Source organism: Corythoichthys intestinalis, chromosome 17, assembly GCF_030265065.1.
Source record: "Corythoichthys intestinalis isolate RoL2023-P3 chromosome 17, ASM3026506v1, whole genome shotgun sequence".
In the NCBI taxonomy this organism is placed as follows: Eukaryota; Metazoa; Chordata; class Actinopteri; order Syngnathiformes; family Syngnathidae; genus Corythoichthys; species Corythoichthys intestinalis.
In genome coordinates this window covers 35,738,980-35,759,477 of record NC_080411.1, presented here as the reverse complement: position 1 = coordinate 35,759,477, position 20,498 = coordinate 35,738,980, and the positions used below count along the sequence as shown (strand labels likewise).

At 37.9% G+C, this 20,498-nt stretch overlaps 1 protein-coding gene across 3 annotated transcripts in view; it reads left to right on the top strand.

Moving 5' to 3' along the window:
- Window positions 1–20,498, top strand: part of brinp1 (bone morphogenetic protein/retinoic acid inducible neural-specific 1) — a 333,495-nt gene that overhangs the window by 71,871 nt on the left and 241,126 nt on the right. For all 3 annotated transcript variants that reach the window (XM_057818881.1, XM_057818882.1, XM_057818883.1), the window contains exon 2: window positions 3,344–3,611. In XM_057818881.1, the coding sequence (XP_057674864.1) occupies window positions 3,394–3,611 (218 nt within the window). In that variant the 5' untranslated portion in view covers window positions 3,344–3,393. The remainder of the gene's footprint in view (window positions 1–3,343; window positions 3,612–20,498) is intronic.

Sequence of the window (20,498 nt, the reverse complement as noted above, 5' to 3'; positions counted from 1 at the left end):
ACGAGATGTCCATTCCACTTCAAAATGAATTGGATGTCTAGCAGCCATTGAGCTAAAGTAGCTAATATTCTAATGGAAGATTTTGGTAGCAACCGTTTTTTTTTTTTTTTTTTTTTTTTTTTAACAGTGACACGTTTTCGAACGATTTGTCTATTAAAAGTATGGTGATATATCACCTTTTGGATATACTGTCACACCCCGACTTGATAGCACATTAACTATTTAGCAATAACACATTTGTAATTAGAGCCATTATTAGAGCGTCCATTTTACCTGAGAGTAAAGCTCCGTTTAAGGAGTTGCTATCTGCAGAAAACGCGGCGTGGGATGAACACCATTTCTTGGCAGCAGGTGGTATAAAAACCTTAATGCTTTGACAGAATCGTCTGTGGAACTAAGGCGTTAGGATTTATCCTCATCCTGTGACCGTATGAATGTAAATGTATTCACGGCAGGTGGTTTGAGGGAGATTCGAGAGAGAAGTGACACGTTGGTAGCTACAATTTAGAAGCCCTTGGGTGCACAAGTTCACGAATTGGTCTTTGTGCACAGAATTCATCGCTGTGCATACAATCAGAGTTGAACATTTGTTCATTCTCTGCCAGTCCTTCCAGTTCAACTGGATTGCACATCTATTGCTGTCAATGTTAGCCAATGGGTTAAGTATGGAGTTGTTCATCACGTATTTAGTTGGGACAGATTAGACCCATTACATTTTGTCAGCTCTTTTACGATGTAATTGTCTAATAAAGCATGAAATACGAAAGATTTCACACAGTCACATTTGATAGTGCTCTGTTGGACATTTTCCTACGGCCAGGGGCACAGCTCTTTCAGTGCAATTAGGTTTTTCTTCTATTTTTTTTTATCTTTAACTGAGTGGTTTAATGTAATTTGTGAGATAATATTAATGCAAGAAGTCTACACAATGAGGATGTGTAGTATTTTACTGTCCTAAGGAGGACAATTTTGTTATTGTTCTTGAGCTGCTAAAATGACAATGAAAACATGTAGTAATGCAACGATACCAATACTAGCATGTTTGTTGATTCGATGTTTGTTGGACGTCTAGCATCGTCAATGGCAGACAATAAGTTAAGCAGTGTCTGATCAAGCCATGGTTACAATTAATTCACATTCAAGTGATTATGAAATAAGTTAGTATTGAAAGAATAAAAAGTTTCGCTGCAGTGTCGGCATCGGCCAGTACCACACAGCCGAGTGTTTGAATCTGTATCTGCAGCCAAAAAATGGTATCGGTTCATCACTACATTAATTTAAAATTCCTAAATGATGTATTGCATTGCATTGTCATTTTATCACACTCATGGGTTGTCCTTATGCAAAGTTGTAAAAAATTACATTTGTTATATTTAATTTGAAATTCATAGCACTTGAAATATAGAGCAGGAACTGGATATTTTGTGGTTGCAGTAATGAAATGAAAATATTCATTTTGAGTTTGATTAATAAAATTCAACGATGCAGACAATTGTTTTGTGACACGCTTCAATGACATGATGTCATCTGCAGTTTTAATTAGAAGATGTCATCGAGGAAGGGTTGCCTCGTCTCTATAAATATACGTATAGACGTCAAATTTCTTTAAACTGGGCAAACTGGTTGTGAATCTGCATATTTCCGCACCACTGACGACCCCAGACGTCCAACTCATTTTGAGTGGGAGTTGGTGAATATCATTTGCAGAGTTTAAGGGGATGAAGGCAGGGCAGTGGCCCCCTGGTGCCCAAAAATTCCCTTGCATGTAATTGAATTTCCTATACAGTGGTATGAAAAAGTATCTGAACCTTTTGGAATTTCTCAAATCTCTGCATAAAATCACCATCAAATGTGATCTGGTAAAAAAGGTAAAAAAGACCCCGAGAGTGTCTGCTAAAGACTTACAGAAATCACTGGCACAATCCAATATCTCTGTGCACACATCAACTACATGTAAAACTATGGCCAAGAATGGTGTTCATGGGAGGACTCCACGGAGGAAGCCACTGCTGTCTAAAACATTGTTGCTCGTTTAATGTTCGCAAAAAGACACTCAACAAAAGTTTTGGCAAAATATATTGTGGACTGATGAAACCAAAGTAGAATTGTCTGGGAGTAACACCCAACATCGTGTGAAGGAAAAATGGAACAGCTCACCAACATCAACACCTCATCCCCACCATGATTCATGGTGGCGGGAGCATCATGATTTGGGGCTGTTTTGCTACCTCAGGGCCTGGACAACTTGCAATCATTAACGGAAGAATGAATTCAAAACTTTATCAGGATGTTTTGCAGGAAAACCTGAGGCCGTCTGTCATACAGTTGAAGCTAAAAAGAGGATGGATGCTGCAACAAGAATGGTTTCAGAAGAACAAAATACACGTTTTGGAGTGGCCAAGTCAAATTCCAGACTTGAACCCCATTGAGATGCTGTGGCATGACCTAAAGACAGGGATACATGCCAGACATCCCAGGAATCTGACTGAACTACAGCAGTTTTGTAGAGAAGAATGGGCCAAGATTAGTCCTGATCGATGTGCCAGACTGATCTGTAGCTACAGGAAGCATCTGGTTTAAGTTATTGCTGACAAAGGGAGGGCCACAAAATATTAAATGTGATGCTTCACTTACTTATTTTTTCCCCCTTCTGCCTCCATTGTTTGCATACTATCCTCATTAAAATATGAAAACATATAAATGTTTGGATGGTTTTAGTTAAAGCAGTTTTTTTTTTCATCTGTGTGATTTTGGTCACATTTTATGGTGATTTTTATGCAGAAATGTGAGATTCCAAAAGGTTCATATACTTTTTCATACCACTGTATATGCATTTATAATAAAGATGAAGGTAGTAAAATGTTGTCGATAAAAGTTGTGAAGCAATGAAACAAAAATGAATAAAATGAACCATAACAAGAACCTAAGCTTTCAAAAGCTTCAACAACAACTGAGTTTGAAATGAAGATTGAACATGAACATAGTCTATATATGTAATATACACACATATAAATTGGAAGTTACTTTAATTGCTGACTTTGCGTTTGATGGTCATCAACGTATTTTGCCCCCACTCCCACTAAAGTCAAAGTCTGCATATGCTGAATAAGTCACCCATCATTTTTCCCCATTACGCCATTTATGGCCCATCCTGATTGGTTCTTTTTCATCTGGATCACAAAGTCTCATTGAGCTAATGGGTGTTAGTGTGTAATCACCCTTAATTTTTCATTGTGCTATTTTACAATTGAATTTACGTGGGCTTATAGTTAAAATTGCCTTCTAACAACTGTGTTTCTTTTCACACACTCCTTCCCTCTTTTATTCTTCTTTATCTCATCAGGTCTCCACATAATGGAGCGAGAATGAACAGAGAGCGGCTGAAAAAAAAGCATGAACTGGAGGTTTATTGAGGTCATCTGCTTCCTGTTTATATGGGACCATATAACAGTTCAGTCTTCCCGCCAAGACCCGTTGGCAACTGAGCAACATGTTGCCAAGCAGTATGACTGGCTCATCTCCGACCGTGGGCCGTTCCACCACTCCCGCAGTTATCTGTCCTTTGTGGACAGATTCCGCCAAGGATTCACGACCAGATATAAAATTTATAGGTGAGTGTTCGCTGACGCCGCGCACTATTTTCAGATGGCACTTGCAAAAAGCTGCGTGTACATTTTTAACCCACTATGCATTTTTTATCATAGCGTGTTGTTGGTCCTTATGAGATATTAATGGGGCTCCTCCCTGCTTATTTTGAAAAAATATTATTCTTTTAAATGGAATAACAATTGGGGAGTAGCTCAGCTTTACCACACCGAAATACCCTCCATAAATAGAGGGCATTTACAGCTGTATTTTTATAGCCCTTAAGTCCAGAAGCGCCGCGCGGCATTTCATTGCATAGCCTCTTATGCAACCCACTCACGCCCACAACCACACGCCGGTGATGATGGCAAGGTGCAAAGCAGCTCATCAGGAGCTCTTAAGGGTTTCGAGTCTTGCACAAGGACACCTGCGCCGTGTCGCAGGAGGCTTAACTTTGCAACTATGAGACGGTAACGCTGACCTTGCACGCCGATCGGCCCTAGTGAAACACTTTCATTTAGATGCCACGTTTATCATCAGTGATGAGCATTCACACTAATGCTCTAAAACTACCAGTGATGACTAAAGTTCCTAAAACATCTACCCGAGTAAAAGTGCTGGTGCGCTGATGACATTTTACTCAAGCAAAAGTAAAGTTTTACTGGAAGAGTTGCCAGCGATTGAACGTTTGTTCATTTGCTGCCAACCCTGCAAATTCAAAAGGATTGGACATCTATCACCATTACTGGCAGTTAATAACCTGTTTGTCCTCGTGTTGCCAGTTGTACAACAGAACTGGATTTTTGCTTAACTAAACAGGCCTAGACGTAGGGGTGGGAAATATTTATTTCATAATGATACTTTTAAATTGATACCATTTTAATCAAAAGTATTGGTATAGAAATAATTAAGCAAGTAATTCTCACTGAAAATTCTCTCAAAGTAGAAGTTACTTAGGCTACGTTCACACCGCAGGTGAGTTTGGATTTTTTTGTTGTCCTGACATTTTCATGCACTATGAAAAGGCCAATTCTGAAATATTCAAATCCAACTTGGGCTTTTTGTAATCTATATTGTAATTGGAGCCTCCATTTTGGAATAGCTAAATATTGCTCAATTTTCAAACTGCTTCGTTTATCATAAACCCCGAGAGATGCTGTAAACTTACTAAGTTCAGTCGCTACCAGGCCTCCCAGTTCAAATCGATTGGCTGTCTTTTCGCTAATGTGTTTTTATGGTTCCAATATTCTTTATTTCAGAATTTATGTCCAAAAATAGACAACACATCATTTTTTGGAAGGAATCGACTGAGGTAACTGTTAACTGTTAAAGTCAGGTATCACTCGCCAGTCGGCAACCTCGGTCACTTTTTTATCAAAATAAGGGTAACACTTTATTATAGCTATCAGTTATAACTAGTTAATATATAATTAGTAAACTATTAATAATTTATTGTTGACTTGTTAAGTGTTGTTTTTTCAGCATTTATAATGATGCCTTATTGATAGTAAATATATCCTAAACAGATGGTTAATGAGTAATGAATTAGTGTAAGCTCTATGTCAATTATTTATCCTTATACCTTGTAAACTGGCTTAAGATCATAAACAAGCTAACTAATGACTTTTCAAGTGTTAACATTTAAGCATTTATAATGATGGTTATGGAATAAATGACTTATTTCAATCATTTTTACCTACACCTTATATCTTAGTAATATACCATTTACAAGCAATTATTAACCTACTCACTGGGACTAAAGTATCAGCTGATAGTTTTTTTTTTTTTGTTGTTTTTTTTTTTTTTTTTTTTGTTATTGAGACGTTATTCTAAAATTGCTACTACTCCTCATTTCTTAATGGTTAGTAAATGAGGAATAAGTGCAACTTTAGACTAACGTCCCAGTAACATACATAAGCATATATCTAACACTTAATATATTAACTCACACTAACAGATCAGTTGTTAATTGCTAACCATCTACTAAAATTTGAAAAATGGCAAATAGATTAAAGATGAAATGGTCAACATTTCAACTGTGGTTCTTCTTTGGTAAAAAATACATCACAAAGAAAAGCCTATTTCCTGTTCTACAAAGTTTAGCAGATGGTAAGCAAACTCTTAACAACTAAGCTGTAAAGTGTGAGTTAATATATTAGTTAGGTATTAGTTATAAGGTTATGTAAGTTATTGGAACATTATTCTAAAGTTGCAAATATTCCTCATTTACGAACAGTTAAGGAATGAGGAGTAGTTGCTAATTTAGAATAAAATCCCAACAACATAAACTATTAACTGATTCTTAAGTCGTTAGTAAGTTATTAATCACTTGTTAATGATATATTACTAATTTATAAGGTGTAGATATGAATGATTGACATCACTGTCAAGTCACAAATCATGTATTCCATAAGGCATCATTATAAATGTCTAACAAACTGTTAACAACCACAACATTCTAATCTATAAAGTATAGGTATAACTCATTGACGTACATCTAACAACTCATTTATTTACCTTCAATTTATTTATGATATATTAAATATGTGTAAGGCATCATTAGAAATAGTTAAAAAACTGTTACAAACTTTTATTAATTGTTTAGTAATGATGTATTAACTCGTTATAACATAGTTATTATAAAGTGTCCCCAAAATAAGATAGTACCATTTAATTTTGTTTTAAACCGATCCTTTTAATCTGTTTAGACAGGGAGAATAGGAATATAAGTGTCCTTATGGTCTGAACAGTTTTAATGTATCACATGGGAGTTTGATATACTTCCATTGTGGTTGTTCTTTGTTTTACTTATTCGGAGAAAGCAGCGAGCAGGAAGGGGTTATGGGGGGGACAGAGAGGAAGTAAGCAGACAAGAGAACAACAAACAACAACAACAACAAGAAATACATTGTTACACGCTTAAGCTAACTATGGACACAGTGGTGCTATCATTAGCTAATTATATTCACCCGTGGACACCATGACACCTGATAACTGAGGAGAGAGAGAAGGGGAGGTGAGTCAAATAGACTAGACATCAACTCGTGATCAACTAATTTCAATTCACATCAGCGAATGCACAACACGCCAACATAAATCTGCTTGCAATTTTCCTCCTGTCCCCCTGCAACCTCAGAATTGCATTAAAACCCCAAGTAATAGTATAAAATTCCACTCACTCGCCACGTTGCTTTTGACGGCTCTTCTTCCCCACCCCCGTTTGTTCTATCTCACTGCTCGGTGTCTCTTGGAAAGTCGCCACAGCGGCTGCCTGCTCCCCTCCGGCTTTCTGTACCCCCAGTATTGTCACATGTAACGGCAAACAAGACATTTGCATAAAATGTTTCTCGACTTTTGCGAGGATTGTTGTGCCGGTGATGTGATTCTCAGAGGCAAGACTTCTGAGGCGACGTTCAGCAGATGGGTTGCAGAGTACTGCATCGGTTTATTAAAACAGACTGTTTGCACGAAGGGAAACGCCGGGGAAGTTACTATGCCCAGGTGTCGTCTTACCCTCATATCAAATCATTTGTAGCTTTAAATTCAGCCATCAGTACAGTGTGCGACTTTGATGTTTACAAGATAATTAAATGGGAAAGCTTTGGCGGATTTTCTCAACTGTCACACCAATATGTTCTTTTGTCTTTAGCAGTAAAAGGTTAGAAGTCTTATCGATCAAACTGGAAAATGTGGTGAGATGCTTACTAGATTGCAGAGAATGATGTAAGGTGATGAAATTTTGAGGAGAGTAATAATTTTTTGATGCGACTCAAAGGGAAAAAAGTCATATGGATTCAAATACATTAAAACAAAAAATGAGGGCTATACTGTTCCTCCCTTTGTAGGTTTGTGGGCTATTTCCTAGCAGTGTTGTTTTTGGCAGCGCTAGTCTTTTGGACATTTTTTTGTGTGTTCAATGTATTTGTTCAGATTTAGCATTGGAAAGAGATACTTACATATAAGACATGCTTTTTCACTTTTTTTTCCCCGAAGTATAATTAAAAAAAAATGTCTCTGAAGCAATGCTGACAGCACTCCTGTAACGAGTCACATGAAATTTTGGAGGGAAAATGACAAGCAGTACTCACTTTGGACATTTAGGGATGTACGTAGTTCCCATGCAGTGTATTCACTTTTGTTGCCAGGAATTTAGAGATTAATGGCTATAGTTTGAGTTATTTTGAGGGGAAAATAAATTATTATATAAGCTGCACACAGACTACTTTTCATTGTGTCAAAGTGTCATTTTGTCAGTTTTTCCCCATGAAAAGATATACTGTATGTCATATATGTATATACTGTATACGTTTCTTAAGCACTTCAAATGTAATAATTATGACAAGTTTTAAACATGCTGCTATCCCACTGAATTACTTTTAAACAAGAATAAAGTAGTAGTAGAAAAATGCTTGGCTTTATTAAATGCTTCACTGAGTGAGTGTTCTCAAATCCGCTTGGAGCTGCTCACTTACACACAATGAGTTGTCAAAGCAACTGTTTAACAACTTAAACGATGACTGACACATGTAACGCTTCAGAAGTTCGGTTTTGTCTCGTTATGTTTTAGTCCCCCAAAAACCGTTTTTAGTAATCGTATTGTCATATTCCCGGCGTGGTTTTTGTTGACGCAAAAAACGCGATTTCCTAGTTTATGAAAGATGATGCAAGACATCATCAGAACTTCCTTATTCTCGATTTTGAAAAGGGGTAACATTTTTGACTGAGTACTAGGGCTGCAGCTGTCAAATACTTCAGTCGAGTATTCTAATGAAAATTCAATCGAATAATCAAGTAATCAGATAAAACTTGAAAAAAATAAAAATAAATCACTATTTTCACTCAAAAAAGATCCTATTAAAAAAATCCTGATATCTTACCTAAAATGTCATTCCATTTGATAACACACATCACTTAAAGGTTAGGGTTTTTTTCCACGTGTTTCAAGTGAATTTTCATTTCATCATTTCATTTTCAAGTTTTAAGTTAGTATAAATTGTAAGTCCTGATATGATTTTGAGTTTTTGCAGTGTTCAAAATGTATGTATCTGCTTTACTGGAGCACATTAGGCACCAGTGGTACTTGGTGTTTTATTCATCTATGACTACAAAGCTAAAATTGACAGTTAGCTTTATTTGTTTTTATTTTACACCCTCATCACTCTTCAGTGCTGTTTTTCCAAATTAAATAAAGCCTTATGAAAGACACGTTAGCTATGCATCGACAGTAGTCATAATTAAGAGAAACCTCGCCCTCCGCAGGGCTAACATTACGTTAGCAAGGTACAGTAACGTTAATCTTATTCATTAATGCTACGTTAACTCAATTTTATCTTGTCCCATATATCGCTCCTCCGCTCTCGGAGTAAACAGGGTGCCTTCGGTGGAGCTGCAGCATTGAAGACGTGCTGTTGTGTTATGCAAGCGCTGTCTTACAGTGAATACACAAAACTGTGTCCAGCTTGAAATGCTCCCACACTTTTGACATTTTTACAGACAATGAGTCAGGGTGGGTGACACAAGGAGCAGGCCACAACAGGTGAACTGAATGGGTAATCACAATGACCAGACACACGAGGGCACAAACTTAACTAGAGCTGAAATGAATACTCGAGCAACTCGAGTAACTCGAGTTTAAAAAACTGACCCGAGTAATTTTATTCACCTCGAGTAATCGTTTCATTTTGACAGTTCTAAGCATCACGTTTTGCCCGAAGTACTTTTAATGCAGGACAACGCGCTGATGTCACGTGCGTAGAGGAAAGAAGCAATTAAAAAAAAAAAAAAAAAAAAACTTATTGCAGCCGACAGCCGCTACAAACGATGCCGACGTTGCTAAAAACGAGCCCGCATGATGCTACGGTGGTAGGAGGTAGCGTCTGATGCGTCTCAGAGATCACATATATGTTGAACTAGATGCGAAATGACAGAGTCAGTGACGATAGTAAACAGCCGCCATCTTAAAGCAGTAGACTTGTAAGTGCTAATAAATGAGATTAACGTTACTGTCACTCGCTCACGTAACGTTAGCCCTGCGAAGGGCTAGTTTCTATTAATTATGACCACTGTTGATGCGTGGCTAACGTGTCTTACATACAGGCTTTATTTCATCTGTGAAAACATAGCGCTGTAGAGTGATGAGGGTGTAAAATAAGAACTTAATAATGCTAACTGTCAATTTTAGCTCAGTAGTCATTGCTGGATAAAACGCCAAGTAGCAATTGTCCCTAATGTAATACAGCAGGTATCCTACATTTATTTTGAACACTTCAAAAACTCAAAATCCTATCAGGACTTACAGTTTAGACTAACTTAAAACTTAACTAGAACTTAAAAATAGCTTGACACAAATGGAAATTCAATTGAAACACATGGAAAAAAAACCTAACTTTTAAGTGATGTGTGTTATCAAGTGTAATGGCATCTTCAGGTAAGAAATATAGATATATATAAATATTTTTTTTTATAAGATCTAAGTTTTTTGAGTGAGAGCAGTGAATTAGTCTTTTTTTTTTTTTCCAGTTACATCTGACATGCATTGTTGGCTGTTTTCAACAAAGTACATAAAAATAGATATTGATTGACTGAAAATGGTTCAATATTAGATGAATTGTCTTGTTTTCTCATGTATATTTAAAATTGCTCTTCACCTAAAAATGTTTTATCCGATTACTCGATTAATCGATATAATTTTCAATCGATTACTCGATTACTAAAATATTTGATAGCTGCAGCCCTGAACTTAACAGAACTCAACTCAAGGCATGACAAACATAGCTAGCACTCCAAATTTCTAAACCCAATAAAATTTTCATCCTCAGTTTAATTTTTAAACAACTTGAGCACCCTCTTGCGGTTTAGTATGAAATAAAAATAACATCGGAAATGATATAATAATGTGTGAATAATTTCACACATAATTCGCTCCAGAGTAGGCATGTGATCCGGTATGATATTCTGACGGTATCATAACCTTAAGCAAAAATATCACAGTATTGCAACTACAGCTCCAAAATGTGTTACTTTCAGATATCTGGGTTTCAAAAAAATAAATTAAATCTATTGAACAGCATTTTTATTTGTCAAAATATATTAGCAAATTGGAACATAAGTATAATGTTAAAATAAATAAAATATATTATAAATAAAATAAATGCAGTCCTTTAGGTGAGCCTAAACCCACAGCCACAGCTCAGCATTTTTAGCATCAGAACAGAAATCAATATTTTCCATAAAAAGTACGTGTTTGCGACGTACATACACTCTTTCTCAACACAGTTGTCAGACAAAAAACACCACATTTTACCACTGCTAGACACACTAAACACGCTGGAGTTAACTCTCTTAGCTGGTGGGAAACATTCATGACAGTGTTTGCTCATCTTTAATTTTGTATAAATGCAAAATCATATGGGAGGTATTGCCTCCTTGGGAGCCACCCTTCGCAAACATGTTTTACATGTCTGTTGGCCCTCCTCCTCCAAGCCGCGGCTGTCTGTAACATTTCTCTAGGCTAAGTATTCCCATACCAGCGATTTGGTTCTCTTCGATGGGGGGAAAAATTTCAGGAGTTTCACCTCCTCCAGCCATTGTGTAGCACAGCTGACTCACTGACACGGAGCAACAACTGGTAGGGGAAGGTTGAGCCTTACGGCTGCAAGCGAGGGATTTCTCCATGCATATTTGAGACATAAGAAGTAGCTAATACCTTAGGAACGGTATAACGGAAAAAGTTTGCGGTTTTGAAACCTTGACGTTTTCAACCACGGTGGACCTTGAAAAGAGTAATCGGCACATGTGTGCTCTAGTATAAATCACACCCCCAGCCAAACCATGAAAAAATGTGATTTATATTCCTAAAAATACAGTATATCAGAATACGTATAGCTCTATCACATTACTCCTCAATAATTTTCTACGATCACATTTCTTAACACCACCTCATGACTACAGACAGAACAGAGATGTGGAACACAAAAGCACAGATTGATGCTTATGGAATTATAGGCCCATTGTTTAAAAAGTTCACAGGGAAAAAGCTATTGGGTTTCCTGCTAATTTTTCTGCGCAGAGCTCGATGGCAACTACCTGAGGAGAAGGTGAGTGAAATGAGTTTGTCATTTTAGATGCAAGAACGGTTGTAACCAATATACTTTACAGGGTGACCCGAAAAAAAGTTTACACTGCCATAATACAACTTAAATGCCATGTTTATTCAGCTTAGAATTAGAATTTAATCACAAATTATACATTATTGTAAAGAACATGTACAGTACACTCTATTTTTCAATGTGTCCTCCCTTAAGTGTCACAACAGCCTCCAGGCGCCTGCGAAACGCTTCTTTATGTAGGATGCTGTCATCTTTTCCCAAGATCTAACAATGGACCTCTCCAAGGCTGCCACAGAAGTTTGTGGCTTCTTACAGGCACTGTCCTCCACAGTTGCCCATATGCTATAATCAAGGGGATTGAGATCTGGACTCTGGGGTGGCCACATATCACCTTGTCAATCAACTTTTTGGTCCGCACAGATCGGGTTTTCCAGACCCAAGTCTTCGTGAGGCTGTTCCAGTATCTTTCAGCTTCTTTTTAACTTTGTAGACTGCACATCTGGATATTCTCAGATTTGCTGCAATCTCAGTAGGTGTCAGACCGGCACGCAGAAATTCAGGTACAGCTAAAGTTTTCTTCATTTTCAGCAGAAGCACAGGAATTGTAGAGACGAGAGATTACCAGCTGCATTGAGTGACCGTAATGAATCACTTAAGCATGTCAACCTATTTAGATATGTTTCAATGGCTTTTAAACAAGCAGTCAACTGAGTGTAAACTTTTTTTTTTGGGTCACCCTGTATATTTTTATCTCTAGACAGTCAATGTGACTTCTATCAGCATGCACACAACCGTGCACAAGAAAATTACAATGAATTCTCTAAACTGGCCGATCCACCGATACAAATTGACTGGTGGCGCTGGTTGTGTGCTGGAGAAGTAGATCAGTGCATTTTCAAGCAGAGAGGAGGGCGGAAACCAATGATATCAGGTGCTGTAGTGTTTTGTCGAAATGAAGTCTCTACCGCAACACTCTCCTCTATTGCGCTCTCCTCTAAGCGCCAATGAGCAGTGAATAGCTTTGTAAATTTCCCCGGGGACACTGTCAGCCTTGGCGATTTAGAGGTGGAAAGTGGTCAAATCAGATTTGCAGAATGACAAAAAACACCCATCCGTTTCTTCTTTTTTCTTCTTCTTGGCGTTTCATATCACAAACAATTACTCAGAGGCACAATGCACGGACAATGTTGACCTGATCAGCAACAAACAAATCAGGACCATCTCTAATAACATGGGCGCGGTGCCTAATTTGAAAGATAAACACAGCTTTAGGAGATGCCAGCCTCTTGTCTTGTTCTCTGAAAAGGTCAGTGGCCATGTGAAGGGGGAAGCGAAGAGCTACGAGGCACCAATTACTCTCCCCCCTGCATTTACGAATCTAGAAAAGAAAAGGCGCTCTTGGGAGAGTTGGGTGACAATTTTGTACAAGGCAATACATTTCTGGGTCAAGTCATCATATTGTTTACCTTATTTCTGCCTTTGCAGACACTCTTCTGTGGTGGTTATCGGGTGTGAAAAATTCATTTTCAAACTAAAATGGATGATGGATGACCTGTGTAATTCATAGATGTAGTGTAGGTTCTTCTTCTTTTTTTTTTTTTTCCAAAACATCTTATGAACTGGGTTTCATGTCATTCAGACAGACAGTACAGTGGTACATCAACATACGATCGATTCGACACACGATCTTTTCGACATCCGACGTAAAATTTGACTCGCTATTTGTTTGTACATCCGACGACATGAAAAAAAATGTAAAAAGTGAGGCTTACCAGTGAAATGAAGATGGAAATGATAGAAAAATATGAGCGTGATGCGCACGTCTGTGAACTGGCTCGACAATACAGCCGTAGAATGTGTACGATCTCGACGTTCCTCCTCTGTCCTCTGTTCGCTAGTCTTTATAAGTTAAGGTGACAATTATGATTGTGGTAATTTCACCAAAGAAATCACCAGCTATGTCAGGTTTTTAAGCATTAATTACAGAACTTGTGCAGCACAACTCTACTGTACACAGCAACTGAACAAAGTCCCTCACTCACTTTGTCAAGTCAGCCACGCGATGCGTTTAGATACTTCACGCAAAACACATCTGCCACATTAGAACAGAATTTGTTACATTATTAATGGTATTATTGTTACTCATATTATTCCAATTTTTATTCATAATTTATTTGTTTTATTTTGCTAATTGCAATAGTACTAGCAGCATTTATTAAGGATTCAATGTAGGTTTTCAGGCTTTGGAACGAATTAATGGAATTAATGTATTCTTATGGGAAAATCCTGCTCGACATACGACTATTTCGACTTATAAACAACGTCCTGGAACGAATTAACTTCATATGTAGTGGTACCACAGTACTTGCGGTGGGTTTTGATAGGTTCTGACATTTTGATTAGAGATGTGGCCTAAAACTTTTGCCTGAAAATCGCTAAAATTGAATTTTCGGTTAAAAGGCCGAAGGTTTACCACTGAAAAGTGTGAAGGACCTTAGTCCTCTTGTGATGACGTGATCAAAACACGGCAAGCTAACACTACTGGCTCACAGTCAACATGTCTGCCGTGGAAGTATTTTGAGGTAGTAAAGAAATACAGTGGTACATATATATACAAATTTAATTCATTCCATGACCTGGTTTGTAAGTCGAAATGGTCATATATTGAGCGGGAATTTCCCATAAGAATACATTTTTATTAGATTAATTCGTTCCACAGCCCAAAACCTATGCTAAATCTGTCATAAATACTGCAGGTACAATTACAAACGTCAATTACACATAGCAAAACAAATAAATTGTAAATACAAATCAGAATAATACAGCGGTACCTCAACACATGATAACTTTGACACACATTCTTTTCGACATCCAACGTAAAATTTGACTTGCCATTTGTTTCTACATCCGACGACATGCTCGAAGTACGACGATTTATGACAGTGCAGCAGTTTCTTTGTTGTCCCACAAGACGAACGCAGGGAGGATTTTCTTTTGAGAAATCAACATGTTTTCAAAAAGGTTAGTGCAGGTGGTGAAAAAAAAAGGAAGAAGGTGAGGCTTACCATTTAAATGAAGATGGAAATGATAAAAAAATATGAGCAGTGTGTGAACTGGCTCGAAAATTCGTCTGTAGAATGTCTAAGATCTCGACGGTCCTCCTCTGACCTCTGTTTGCCAGTCTTTATAAGTTAAGGTGACAATTATTATTGTGGTAACGTCGCAAAAGAGATCGCCGGCTTTGTCAGGTTTTTAATCATTTATTTCTAAATTTGTGCAACACAACACGCCTACTGTCTGCCGCAGTTGACGCTAACAACAACAAATCATTAAAAGAGAAAGTATAAGCTCTACTGCACCTATCTCAGTTAAGTCAGCCACGCGGTACGTTCAGTTAAATCACGCAAAATACGTCCTCCATATTAGAACCCGATTCATTACATTATTATGATTATCATTATCATTATTATTATTATGATTTTATAATTTATTTGTTTTGCTATGTGTAACTGACATTTGTAATAGTACCAGTAGTGTTTATTAAGGTTTTAGTGTAGGTTTTCGGGCTGTGGAACGAATTATTGGAATTATAATGAATTCTTATGGGAAAATCCTGCTCAACATACGAATATTTCAACTAAAAAACAAGGTCCTGGAAACAATTAACTTTCTATGTAGAGGTACCACTGTATAATAACAAAATTAATAATGTTGTAAAGAATGGGGTTCTAATGTGGAGGTTGTTTTGCATGCTGTTCCGGAACGTACTGTGTGACTGACAAGAGAGGTGCAGAAGAGTGGGAAGTTTTTACTTTTCATGTTTTGTTGTTGTTGCTGTTGACTAAGGCGAACAGTGGCCGTGTTCTGAAATGAAACATTTAAAACCTGACGAAGCTGGCGACTTCCTTGCTAATGTTAGAATAATAACAATTATCACCCCTTATCTTATGGAGATTGGTGAACGGAGGTCTGAGGATGACCGTCCAGATCGTAGAGATATTCCGGCCATATTGTCAAGCCAGTTCAGTGACACACACACCACGCTCATATTTTTCTATCATTTCCTTCCTAATTTCGATGGTAAGCGTCACAGTCTTCCTTTTTTTTTCACCACCGGCACTAACCTACTTGAGACCCATGTTGATTTCTTTCATGACAAAATAATCCCCCATGCATCAGTCTTGGGGGGGAGGGGGCAATGAAAATGTGACATTGTCATATATTGTCGTATTTCTAGCATGTCATCATATGTTGAAACAAATGTCAAGTTTTACGTCGGATGTCGAAAGCATTGTATGTTGATGCAATTTTATGTCAAGGTACCACTGTATATCAATTATTAAAAGAAGGAAAATGAAATAAATGTGCTTCATTGGTGCTACACGCTCGCTCTGACGTTGCTTTCCATTAATATCCCGCGTTACATCGAGTACAGTGCATTTGAGCAAGTGCGTGAGTAGTTTGGAGTTTAATCAAGTAGACAGTATAGGCTACAAATAAAGTCATATTTAAATCAGTGGTTTGCAAACTATTCCATAAAGAGCCGCAATGGGTGCAGGTTTTTGTTCAAACCCATCATGAGGAAATATTTTTTATCAATCTGGTGTCTAACAATTGCAATTAGTTGATTGCAGTCCGGTGCTTCTGGTTTCCGCTGAAACCTCATTGATGAAACTGTCTGTGCTGCCTCTGTTGGAACAAAGACCAGGACCCACTGCAGCCCTTGAGGACCGGTTTGCCCACCCTTGATTCAAATGCATACATGTGTATTTCCTGTGAATTAGTACAGTACATTTATGGCACTACCACTTCATTTTGTCACTTTCTTTTCCCGCGGCTTCCACACCCCCTCTGCCAGTCGCCGTTTAATCCTGCTGGGAGCGACTTTGCTCGGCTCCATCGCCGCTAGAACTCTGCCCACTCGCATGGCTCTTGATTAATTCCACTTGTTGCACAAGAAAATGCTGTGTTTTATTTTAAGGAGTAGGAGAGATTGTAATTACCTTGTTAAGAGCATTACTAGTTTCGGCGAAAACTGAATAGCTTTTTGTTGTTGTTGTGAACTACGGTTCGACACAAAACATACATTAAGATCTCATTTAGCTTAGCAATTGGAGCCAATTGGTTGCAGTTTCTGATGGGGTGAAAAATCTGACAGAACAACTGGAACGCACCCTCCCTTGGGGGGTCAGAATCGGCACCTTTCGGAATAAATTTCTTGTGCCTCCAGCGTTGTAGAGCCAAGGCAAAGGGCATTAATCGGAAAATAATGAATTTTTTAAAAATACATGTGTATTTTTCGGCCTTTAGGTTTTTCGGCCAAGTGTTTCCAATATTTGGTTTTCGTATTCGGCCAAGAATTTTGCTTTTGGTACATCTCTAGTTTTGATATGTGGGTATGACATTCCCATGTTAGAAGTTGTATTTGTAGTTTCCTTGCAAATCCAGTTTAAATTCTTCAGAAATTGGGAAAACTGACTACTTGATTTTTTCCACAGGACACGGAACATTTTGTGTGTGTACTCAGTGCGTTTTATCACCTGGGTCGGACCCTTATCTCATTGACTGCCATTGACGGCGCTTGTCCAATTCATTTGGACCGGGAGGGGTGAATGAATGTATGTCAATGAAAGTGAAAGATGAGCTTTGACAGTTTTCCCAGTTTAAATTGAAACTTCTCAATGGCAAGTAATGAGAATTTTTTACGTGTCGTGCTTGTTAATTTTAGGTTTACATTCATTTCCTGTTGATTTTGGGTGACTCGCTGTAAATTTTGGACATTCCTAAGTCTCTTTATGCACATTTTGAGTCACTTGCTCTTAATTCTGGTACTATTTAAGATAAATGGAGAATTTTTCGCAGGCCTTAGTGAAAATACCTCCCTACCAGTTCAAATGGTTACACCGTTTTACCTTTTTTTAATTCGGGTGTGTTATTATGTATGTTGAAATCTTTGAAAGGGAGATTTAGCTACAATAGTAATAGTAATTAAAGTTGAAGGAAATTACTGTATATGGCAGAAAACACTCAGGTGACTTGAAGTTCCGCTCTGAGACCCCTAATTTAGCCAAATTTCAAAATTGTCCGATATGCACGTGTGATACATCATTGGAAAGCTTAAAATCTCAATTTTCTGGGGGAAGAAAAATTTTGAACAGGAGGGCATTTAAAAAAAAAAAAAAAACTTTTTTTTTTTAAACAGCAAAACCCTATCTGGAGGTGAGAGCACACGAGAGCAGAATTACAGACGCCATGACTTTAACGAGATATTATCTCATCCTTACCTTGTTTCGATCCAAAAACTCCATGTACGTGTATCACTGAGTGTCAAGACACAGCTGTGAATGGCTACAGCTGGATTTTGGGGGGATTTTATGGGTGAAACATGGTCATATAACTAGTGTTGCACCGATACCATTTTTTGGCCCCGATACCGATACCTGGCTGTGCAGTATCGGCCGATACCATACCGATACCACCCCGATTTTATATATATTTATATATATATATATATATATATATATATTTTTTTTTTTCCCCCCAAAGAGCTACATAATTGGATGTGAAATCATTGCTATCAAGGCTTTGTCAGGCTGTTGCTTACCTTTGCAAAATAAGAAAAAGATGAGTACAAAATATAATACTAGCCCAACAGTAAGAAAGTAAAAATAAGTTCATAATAATAAACTCTGAATGAACTGAGTAAACTTTTTTAAAACCTCTCAAAGGCCAAACAGTGCAACTTTCATGAAATTATTGTCACATTCTGCTGCTGGTTAGATTGTGTTTTGTTGCTGGGCTGTTAGTGGGGGCGTTCCTGACATCGCACCTGAATCCAATGCGGGCTCATGAACGCAGCATTTAAGCACGGGTGAGCTCCGAGAAGGCTGCCGAGATATTTGCTTTGCTGATCGCCATTTGACATCTCGCACTATAGTCTCGCTGCATTTGCTTGTTACGCCCCTGCATTGGGTTTTTTCTGTTAGTGTGCTGCACTCGTTTGTAACGTCTACCCTGTGCAGGTATTTGAGTGTTTTTATTTTGGCTTTTTGGCTCGCTGCCTATCGTCTTAGTTAATCTTCAAGTTTGTAGTATTGAGCTCCGTCAACCTGCTGTCACGGACTCCTTTTGTTATTTCTACTATCCCGCCATCGCGTGTTATTTTTTGTTTGCAATCATTAAACCCTTGTACTTATCCCCCGCTTGTTGTCCACTTCGAGGTCCAACCTTGTTTCCACATTTGCGGACGCTCACAATTATAAGTAATAATAATTGACCACAGCATCCAGTCTCTCTATTAGCCTCGTTTTTTCGGGAGGGGGTGGGTCCCTTATTTCTATTTCTGAAAGGTGGCAACCCTACTTTGGAAACAGTTCCCAAATTACTGCAGCATTTCTTTCAGTAAAAGACAATAAAAGTAAAGTAGACGTAGTGAACTGACCAGAGATTGTTGCACCTGTCCAGCGCCCTTCCTCTGGATAGCAGTTCTGCTCTTGCAGGCTCAAACTCGTTGTGTTCTTTCACGTTTCGTCTTCACGTGTTTTATCAGGTTCGAGGTATTGAAACTGGCCGATTTAACTTCACATCTCGAAACTTTCAGGCCGCAAATCTTGCACGCAGCCATTGATCTTAATTGACAGGATTCCCATTTTGAAATATTTCCCGACCGCCACCATGTCGGCCATGTCATTGGTCAGAAGTGGCTATTGGCCCGTTCTCATTGGTCTGGAGTAGGCCAATAGCGATAGCTGTTTGGTGTACACGTGTCATCACACAACACAGAGACAAAGTGTAGTGAGCGCCAGGAGAAAAAAAATGGCTGCGGTCAAATGTTATAATAATGGACCGGTAAATGGTATCGGCGCCGTCTTTGTTGGTACCCGCCAATACCGATACCACCATTTTGGGCCGGATCGGCGCCCCCTGCCGATACTAGTATCGGTATCGGTGCATCTTTACATATAACAAGGGTCGCGATGCAGAAATTGTAGACATCATGGAGTGGGCGAGATTTTCTTTTTCATATATTTACCTTTTTAAATGTTTTTTTCCAATATTTCTTTGTTTGGATCCATTATTTATCATCTAACATATCGTAAAAATCGACAGAAAAAAAAAAAAAATACAAAAACCGATAGTTATGAGGTAAATATCCGTGAGTTTTTTACAGACACCATTTTTTTCACAGTGGCGTCATTTGTTTAAAAGTTTAAAATATGCAAGTGAATAATTTTTTAAAGGCATATTTTTTTTTATATGAAATATTAGACATCAATTAATGATTCTAAGCTAAAAATGACAGACATTTTGAACAATAAATATATTCACCTTCGTTTTATGGCTGGACTGAAACAAAAGTGGTTGTGCAACGTCTCAAAACGGGGGTTTTCAGGTTAAAATGAGAAAATTAAAAATAGTTCGGGGGCTTAATGCGCCATGAATCTGCTATGGCAGCATATAGACATATTGTTCTATCAAACATAACAGTTGTTTTGGCTTAAAATACAGCAGTTTCTTTTAAAGAGTGCAAGAGCAGAAACTGCTTTTTCAGTCTTTGTTTTCCACCATATACATACATATACAGTGCTTTGCAAAAGTATTCGGCCCCCTTGAATCTTGCAACCTTTCACCACATTTCAGGCTTCAAACATAAAGATATGAATTTTTTTTTTTTTTGTCAAGAATCAACAACAAGTGGGACACAATCGTGAAGTGGAACAACATTTATTGGATAATTGAAACTTTTTTAACAAATAAAAAACTGAAAAGTGGGGCGTGCAATATTATTCGGCCCCTTTACTTTCA